Raw genomic sequence first — 8,705 nt, 5'->3', positions numbered from 1 at the left:
CCACGTTGGTGTGCCCCGGCGCCGCGGGCAGCTCGAGCCGGTCCAGGGTGTCGCGCAGCAGGCAGGTGAGTACGGGCACTGAGAACCGGGGGTTCAGGTGGCCTACATAGAGCGTGTGCATGCTGGGAGCCGCCTCGAGGTCGGAGTCCTCACACAGGGCTTTTTTTGGGGAGAGCTCTGGCTTTGGTGGGGGCTGCTCACCCGGGGGTTCCATCGGGGGCTCCCACACCTGTTTGTACTTTTTGCTTCCTGGGGGTCAAGGCTCTCCCCTGCAAGGGATTCCAGGACTCCTCACTGCTGGTTGCTCTTCCCTGGGCCCTGAGACTCGGGCTGCCAGCTCCAGGGAGACTTCCGGATGGCAGAGGCTGGGCAAGGCCAGGGAGTGGGGAGAGGGCAGGGGCCCTCAGGGGCCCAGGCCTAGGACAGGAGAGAGCAGTCAGGCAGGACCGAGCCAGGCAGAGCCCGTGGGACACCCAAGCCTACCCAGAGACAGCAGAAGGGACCAAAACTCAGGTCTCCAAGGGTCCCACCACACCCTTGCAATGGCCGTAAGGCTGTCTTCCCTCCCCAGGCCATGGGCTGGTGCCTCCGAGGTGCCCTTGGGGCTTCCTGCACACTGGACGATGATTACTTCCTCCTTTACAGAGACTGGAGGACCGGCCAGGGGCCCCCTGCTCCTCCCCACCTGGCCCGACCTAGCCGAGACCAGCAGCGGCCGCCCCAGAGGGTCAGAGCAAAGGTTCTTTTGCTTTTCAACACTGAGGAAAGCCATGGCCCCTCCCCAGAAAGTCTTTGCATATTTACTTATGATTGGAGGGGTTCCTGGGCCCTGAGTCTACAGTGAGTCCACCACCGCTGGTCGGGAGGGCTTGAGCAGAGCAGTGTTGGGGAGGACAGCACCGGGGCTAAAGCTGGGGCTCCTATGCCTCCCCCAACCCCCTGCAGCCAGGGAGCCTCGCTCCTGAGCTGCGCACAGGTGTCCACGCACCGGCCTCGGGGTCGTGTGGTAGGTACCTCCAGCCCGCATCTTTTCAGATTGGATCCTGGTGGCAGTCAGGGCCTGGGGGCCACCTCGGCCAGGTGGGGTCATTTAGGGCAAAGAGGTATAGGGGGGGAGGGGAGGCCCCTGGCCGTCATGCCCTGCTGGCTCCAGGGGAAGCACAGGAGGTGCCAGTCTGAGCTCCCACAGCCTCCCCAACCCCGTCAGCGCTCCCAGGGCACTTAGAGACTTTGCACAGGGACAGGGGCAGCCAGGGGTCTAGGAAGTGGGCGGGGCCTGCTCGGCTGCTCTGTGATCTCACGGAGGCTCAACAATGCCTGCCGGCCAGCCCCAGGCAGACAGGGGAGTCAAAGGGAAAACTCCTCTCCCACTCCCCATGCACCAACACCCGCAGACAGATACGGCTGATGACCCCGCACTGCTTGACCAGATGGCTCATCTGGGCAGCTTCCAGAATCCAGGGTCAAAGATGTATTTAGTTCCTCTGCAATGCCCGTCCAGCTCCAGGGCCCAACAGAGCCCCTGCCTCCGGGATGGACAGCATGCACACGGTGGGTCCCAGGGCTCCCTGGGCGCCAGTTCCTCCATGCCCAGGAGAGCCCTGCAGGTGCTCGGGGACTGCATCTCTTCTGAACCAAGACAGCCTGTACCAGGGCAGGCACCTGCCCCGGGGTGGGCGAGGCTCTGGCCTTTGCCGAGTACAGACGGAAAGCAGCTCTTCCCCATGCTGTTTCTTATTAGGGGAGTGAGGACCGAGGCCAAAGGCAGAGGCTTCAACCCAGGAAGTCATTGACAGTGCAGGGAAGGCTGCCTTCCTGGGGCCAGGGCTGGGAAGATGTTTCTGGATTCTTGCTTCCCTCAGGGACTGAGGCAGACGCTTGGGGAGGAACTTGAGTGGAATGTAGCTCCACTCCTGAGGGGTGCAGGTAAACACTGTCTCTCACTGCAAGCACCAAATACATTTACAAAATAACCTGTAAAGCTCAGAAGCGCACTGCACGTATGGGGCCGTTTCCAGCACCTCGGGCTCTAATGGATGTGCAGGTGCTTGGCCCATGGGCATAGCAGGCGAGTTTAGAACTGTGGGACAAGGAGCCCCTTCAGACCTCTCTCTGGGGTCTGAGCCCTGAAGGTCAGACCTCAGCATTGGGGACAAATAGTTGGGAATGTGAGGTGGGGCCAAGACAAGGGGCAGGGAGTGGCCTGGAATGACTCATGTCACCTGGAGGGCATCCCACAGGGCCACATCAGGAAGGGCTGTCTGCCTTCCATCTCTCTCCCTCAAATCACAGGGAGCCCAGCCAAGGGGCAGGTCAGGGCTGGATCAGCCGCATGAGGGAGAGGGGACGTTAGGAAGAGCACACTGAGCAGAGGCCTTCAAGGCGAGGGTGATGTCATGAGCCCGCCACTGCCGCCTCCGTCCTGAACCCTCCCTCCGCCTACTGCTGACACGGTTAGGTTCCCTCCTGACTTCCGACAGAGGCTCTGAGCCCCAAGTGCTCCACCCAGTGTCTGTCCCTGGGGACTGTTGGCTGCGGGCCGCGGGGAGGGTCTTCGGTAGCTTTGGTGTCCCGGCTGCGGATCTGCAGCCTGGCACCTGGCTGTGATTGTCCCCAGGCTGGAGCATGGCCGATAGACCGTGGTGGTAGACCAGGTGCATGGATCCGGGGTGACATGGGCCGCTGGGGTCTGCCAAGCCGGACTCTTCTTCCTGGGAAGGTTTTCCATACTTTTAGCTTTGGTTGTAAGAAGAGAGGAGTCACTTTCAGGCTTTCCCCAAGGAATGACTGTGGCACCTGGTGAGGGCAGGATTGGCATCCCCCAACTGGCTCTGCCTGCCAACGCCTCATCTCACAGGAGGTTCCCGCGGCTCCCCAAAGATGCCTGCTGCCTTGTAGCCAGCAGGGAGGGGCAGCCAAAGATGGGGTGGGTCTAAGGAGTCCAGAAACGTGCCCGCCCCTCCTTGCGATTCACCTCCAAGAGGAGCCTTGGTTCCCCTCAGCTCCTGAGTGCTTGGTTTTCCTCAGGATGGTCTCAGCTGGGAGTCAATGCCATCTCCCTGTCACGGTGCTGGGGTTGGGACGGGGCTCTCCCTGTCGCCCCATCCCACTTTCCCGGATTGCTGGGGACTGTGCCATCTCCCAAGACCGCAGCTGTATGCTCTAGCCTGCCGGGGCTAGTTCAGGTGTGAAATAATTACAAGGTTTTTTTTTTTTTTTTTTGATTTTTGCCATAGGGCACATGCTCTCACCAGAGAGAGACAGAGAGGAAAAGTGAGAAATCCCCCACAGGAGGGATAGCCATACCATAATTCCTTCTCCTGTCTTCTCTCAGGATTCTGGGCATGCACACACACATGCCTGGTGTGATTTTCAAGCTGCCGGGTCTGGAATTCAAACTGCAATGTGCCATTGGGAATCGAGTGCCTTAACCACCATGCCACCTGCTGGCCTCTTAAGTTACATTCAATTCTGATCTGAGAGCTAGGATTAAAGGGTTAACAACTTGGTTATCTTTCTCTGTTCTGTTCCCCTGGAAACCAGTTCAAAGTGCAATGTCAGGTATTTGGAGGCCTTAGTTGTGGTGGAAGTGACCCCGGACTGCTAATGATCTGGACTTGGGGCTCTGTGCAGGAGCTATAAATGCAGCCCGAGGGCCAAGCCTGGGGTGCCCGAGTGCAATGAACCAACCAGATAGAAGTGTGTCCATCAAGTTCTGGGGCATCACGCTGGAAAGCCAGGGTGAACCCACTTGTCCTGGAAATGTCTCATTCCCTCGCACCTGACCTGTCACTGGGCAGCCAGGGAGAAGGACTGCCTCCCCCTCCGAGGAGGACTGCTTCCTGTCTGAGAGCCGCCAAGGTGGGTGTGCTAGTGCAGCCTGTTTGGGGACTGGCGCAGGCTGCTGGCGGGAGTTGGAGGCGCAGGGCGTAGCTCTCCCCTTATTGCCACGAAGTTCTGGCCGGTGGCTTAGCCTCTTTAGTTCCCCCCAAAAGTGGGGGAGATGGGAGGGTTAAGGTGCTGAACAGCTCAGCACTGTAAGCCCTCAAGCAAATGTCCCCCAATCAGTTGTGTATCTCGGTGACAAGAGGGTGGGAGTGGGTGCTGCTCTGCTCCACAAGGCCCAGCCTCAGTGTGGTGTGTGACCCTCGGTCGCTGTCTATTGGGTAAGGATCACATCAAGGTCGCTGTCAGGCTTCCGCGAGGCTCTTGTCGGGAGTACACTGACCCAATAGCACAGCCTACCAGACTCCAGTGTCCCTGAGCCCATGGAAGATCAGAGCCTGGTCTGGCTGGCGCCTTGACCCTGACTGTGTCTTGGTGACTGTGACTGGAACCTCAGTGAACGAGTGCAGAAGTCGTCAGTTGTGACATCAGAACTGGTCACTGTGAGAGCTGGTGGGGCCTCCGACTTCTTCATCCAAACCCAGAGGGGCCCAAAGAAAGAACCGACCCACCCGACGCTTCCCAGCTGGCTCGAGCCTCGGCCTGGAAGCCAGGTTACTGCCTGTGGGACCTCGGCTACACAGCGGCTGTTGAGGATGAGAGCAGCTACATGACACAGGCGGCGGCACGCCAGCGTGTGCTTGTCCCTTCCAGGTGGTGCCCCGCTGCGCAGCTGCCCCCAACTCCGGCTCCCCCACCACGGGCCTGGACACGCAAGTCTGGGCTTGAGTTCCCGGCCTCAGCTGCTATCCTCGCCCGAGGGAGGGTGAGCACGGGCCCAGCCAGCGCAGCTCGTGGAGAGGCTGCACGCACGGCCCCCTGCTCTGGTCACTCCTAGCCACTCGCCTGCTCTGCTGTGCCCGAGGGGAGTTGGAGGGCAGAGACCAGTTCCCACACTGCCCCTCCGGGGGCTGTGTCGTGCTGGGCCCCAGTGGACACTGAGAAGACAGCTTGCTCTTTAGGGACTGCTGGGATCAGGATTCTTAGGGGTCATCTTGTCTAAGTTCCTCATTTTACAGATGAGAAAACAGACCAAGAGAAGGGGAGCCTCCCGAGCAGTGACCTGCTGTCCACGGACGAGACGCTGGCATCGGTACTGGTTTTATTTATAAACAAACTGACATAAAGGAGTCCAGCTGGCAGCGGGAGCAGCTGTGCCGCGGGCTGGCTTACAGGACGCACATGGACAGCAGGGCCGGAGGTGCCTCCAGCCTGGGGCCTGCCACCCACCCGACGGCCTCTGCGGCTGAATGTTGCTGGGCCCAGCTGTCTTGGGCAGCAGTTCCAGCCAGGGTTAGGAACCGTGATGGGGGACAGCGTGGGGCAGGGAACCCGCATTCCTACAGATGAGGTCCAGGCTGCAAAGGGCCCAGTGGGGAAGATGACGGGCTCTTCCCATCCCTGGCTAAGCGACGTGGTCAGGGCTTTCTGGGCCTATTCATTCCAAAGAGGAAGTGCCCTAGGGTCGTGTCCTCTGAAAAGGGGCCACTCGCATCTGGGGAGGGCCTCTCTGGGCTCAGAACAGACTGGTCTCCCTCCTCCTGAAGCCCAAGTCTGCTATGAGGAGCAGTAACCAGAGGGTTTGCCAAGTGCCAGAAACAATAAATTAACAGTAAGAAAAGGCCTTTTGTAAAAAGGCAAAGGACTGCACCATGAGTCTGGGGTGGGGGGGTCCGGTGAGGGGCAGGAGCTGCGGGCCAGGGGTGCCACGCCCCACCCCGCCCAGGGGTGATGAAGGCCCGGCACGAGTGTCAGTTCAGAGCCCTGTCTTCCAAGCCCCAGAGCTGCTCCTCCCCACCACCCGGAAGGTGTTCAGTCTGGACTCCCAGTGAGGCAGCCATGCTGGAGAAATAAATAGAGGAGGACGCAGAGCCCCACCGGGCTGAGGGAAGTGCAGCCAGCCCCGGCCCTCAGTCCTTCATGGAAGGACGCATCGTGGCAGGAGAGTGTGGCAGTGGCGGCTCGGCACAGCCTCCTGGAGTGCCGAGGTGGCCTGGAGCCCCGCTGAGGCACCTGCGGTGGGCTGCCGACCCCCTTCCTGGAGGAGAACGCCCACCTGCGTGGGCTCGGGTCGGCCGGACCCCGGGTCAGAACTTGCCCTGCTTCAGCCGGTCGATGTGGTAGGAGAGCTTGAGCGCGGGCCCCAGCTTCAGGCCCATGTACTTCATCATCACGTCGCTGCGCAGCAGGAGCAGGGCCTTGCCGTCGATCTCCTGGGGGCGGGGCGGGGGCGCCGTCAGGGCCTGGCTGGCCACAGGGTCCACCCACCGGCTGCAGGCTCGCCTCCCCCGAACCTCCCGAACCCAGCAGTGTGGGCGCGTCACACGGCCTTCCTTTCTCTGCTGCCTGAGAGGCAGTTCCCACTCTCAAACCTCGGGCGCTCCATTCCCCCTGCCTAGACGCCTTGTCAGGACCTGCTTTCATGCTGACCCTCAACTGCTATTTGTGAGCTGTCTCTCTCCTGTGCAGGGGAGACCCCTCTGTGAGAGCCAGGATCGAAGCAGGCACGCAGAGTGGTGGGATCCCAGACAGCACCCCAGGCCCATCCGCTGGGACAGGAGTAGAGCTGCCGGGTGCCCATGGGGCAGGGCAGCACCAGGCAGCCAGGGCCCGGGGAGGACTTGGTCTCGTGGGGGGATCGGGAGCAAGCTTTGGCCATGGAGCCAGATGGGCACCTGACAAGACGTTAGAGGCTCTTGGGGGGCAGGTGGATGATGGGGGACTGACGAGGCTGGAGGCTTGGGGTCTTTTGGCAAGGGACTCTAACTGGGTCGAGGCCCCTCATTCTCACGCCTGGGCAGGAGGCTGGAAGAGTCAGCAGTCCCAGGGGAAGAGACTGCGATCAATGTCCCTGAGACTGAGATTCATGTCCCTGGAGCTGAGCTCGGTCCACAACGCCGTGGGAACATGGCTGGACCCGGCCCCACACTGTAGGAGCGAGCCGAGCACGGTACCTACTGAAGTCTGCCAGACTTGAGAGACTAAGTTATTACTTGGCGTCTCTAGATTGTGCTCATCACCTGCCGCAGATCTGCGTTCAGTTTCAAGGGACCCAGACTACACATGTGGCCCACGCTTGGAAGTCTACGGTGCAGAGGCAAACCTCCCAGCGGAGATGGAGAGGCCAGGCTGGGGCACCTACGTGTTTGCGGAAGAGGTCTGCGTGGGGTCCAAGCTGTGGATCCGCTTCCCGAACAAACTGCATCACGTCCTCGACTGTCCAAGAGGAGGGGTCCCGGCCGCTCAGTCTAGAGGCATCCCGGCTTTCCAGGTACCGGTCCGACCCTGCGGGACAGGAGGGCCCCTTTCAGAATGGGGGGAACTGGTGTGCAAGCCCCCGCTCTCCGAGCGCATCTCTGTGGCCTCTGGGCAGTGCACAGGGCAGCACTGGAGGTGAGCTGAGGACCTGCAGCGGCCTGGTTGGTAGGGAAGGTGTTCGCACCATGGGAAGTCGAGTCTTTGTTTGTGAAGGGTCGATCTCGCTTTGGAAATCATCAGAAAGAAGTTTGCCTTGAGCCCGTGATTCAGCCTGGACCTGAGACGGGACACTGAGGTGAGGGGACTACTTGGGTTCAGTGGAAGGCTGATGGGTGGGGCTGCTTTTGCCTTAGCTCTCGGGACCTCTTCTAGGGAGACTTCTGTAGCCAGGCAAGATTAGAGCTGGATCTCGGGGGTGCCAAGAGAAAACAATGTATAGGTAATCCCCTGCCCTCACTCCAGCCTGATACATGAAGGCAGGAAAGTTTTGCCTTGGCTGCCAGGAACCCCATGTTAATTCAGTCTTTGGTGTAGAGCTTTTATCTCAATTTTGGCTCCGATGGAGCCTACCCCCACCCCCCGTTGCCCCTGTGGACTGAGGGCCTATTTTGATCGCTGCCTGCCGCACATCTCTGACATGTTTTATCCCCTCTGTCTGGAATGTTCCGCCTCCTCTCCTTTCCATTTCTCCTCTTCTCTGGCCAACTCCAACTTAGCTGCAGGTCTTGGCTTCGAGGACCAGTTCCTGCATCAAACTTTTTCTGGTCTAACTTTGAAATAAGTCTTCTTACAAGTGTTCAGTGTCTCTCTGGGTCACGGCCCATTCTATACATGTCCCTCCGCACCACCTCACCCCCATCTGTTCTCCATAAGCAGCCACTGGGATGTGGAAAAGCAGTGACGGAATCATGTCGCCTCCCAAGCACGCACTGCAATGGCCCCCACTGACCTAAATCGAAACCGTATCTCCTTACCTGTCTACAGGGCACACAGCGCCCCTGCCCTCCCTCTGGCTCGTTCCACGTTCCCCACACCCCCACTGCAGCCCCTCCCTCGCCACTTGTCAAACACACTGGCCTCCTGTCTGCTTCTGTAACAGACCAAGCTTTTATCCTCAAACTGCCATTTCCTGTCTCGAATCTTCTTTTTCCAGATCCGTTCATGTTTGACTCCTTCTCAACATTCGAGTCTCCTCAGATATGGACTCCTCCAAGAGGCCTTCCTGGATCTCCTAGTGAAAATACTGCCCCCTATAGCCTCTCTCAATCCAATTACCCTAGTTTTCTTTTCTTACTCCATACCATACGCCATCACCTAAAATAACTTCATGCATTCATTTACTTTCTGTGTATGCTGTCCCCCCCAGGACGTGGCTCTCTCTTGCTCCTCGCTACGTCTCCGACATGCGGAAGAGGCGGCGCGCACCAGCAGATGTTCGGTCGTGTGTGAAGTGGCTGGTCGGACCTGACAGCCCCTCATGCATTCTCCCGGCTCCCACACCA

General features: G+C 59.6%; 2 protein-coding genes and 1 long non-coding RNA gene across 11 annotated transcripts in view; 1 reads left to right on the top strand and 2 right to left on the bottom strand.

The window, feature by feature from the left end:
* The window catches only part of SLFNL1 (schlafen like 1), a 5,625-nt gene extending 5,313 nt beyond the window's left edge, over positions 1-312 (bottom strand). The window contains exon 1 of the mRNA XM_006164954.3: positions 5-312. Within this exon, the coding sequence (XP_006165016.1) occupies positions 5-214 (210 nt within the window). The 5' untranslated portion in view covers positions 215-312. The remainder of the gene's footprint in view (positions 1-4) is intronic.
* Positions 313-5,030: 4,718 nt separating this feature from the next.
* SCMH1 (Scm polycomb group protein homolog 1) overlaps positions 5,031-8,705 on the bottom strand; it is a 131,022-nt gene continuing 127,347 nt past the window's right edge. For all 9 annotated transcript variants that reach the window (XM_006164917.2, XM_027766888.1, XM_006164923.3 and 6 more), the window contains 2 exons: positions 7,088-7,230; positions 5,031-6,158 (listed from right to left, as the gene is read on the bottom strand). In XM_006164917.2, coding sequence (XP_006164979.1) covers positions 6,033-6,158; positions 7,088-7,230 — 269 coding nt within the window. In that variant the 3' untranslated portion in view covers positions 5,031-6,032. The remainder of the gene's footprint in view (positions 6,159-7,087; positions 7,231-8,705) is intronic.
* Positions 7,147-8,699, top strand: LOC102479828 (uncharacterized). Its single transcript, XR_336912.1, has 3 exons — positions 7,147-7,216; positions 7,417-7,498; positions 8,357-8,699. It is a non-coding gene; the product is annotated as an uncharacterized LOC102479828 (long non-coding RNA).

Source organism: Tupaia chinensis, unplaced genomic scaffold, assembly GCF_000334495.1.
Source record: "Tupaia chinensis unplaced genomic scaffold, TupChi_1.0 Scaffold143758_1, whole genome shotgun sequence".
In the NCBI taxonomy this organism is placed as follows: Eukaryota; Metazoa; Chordata; class Mammalia; order Scandentia; family Tupaiidae; genus Tupaia; species Tupaia belangeri.
Note: the sequence above shows the minus strand (reverse complement) of the source record. Positions and strands in the feature narration are given on the sequence as shown.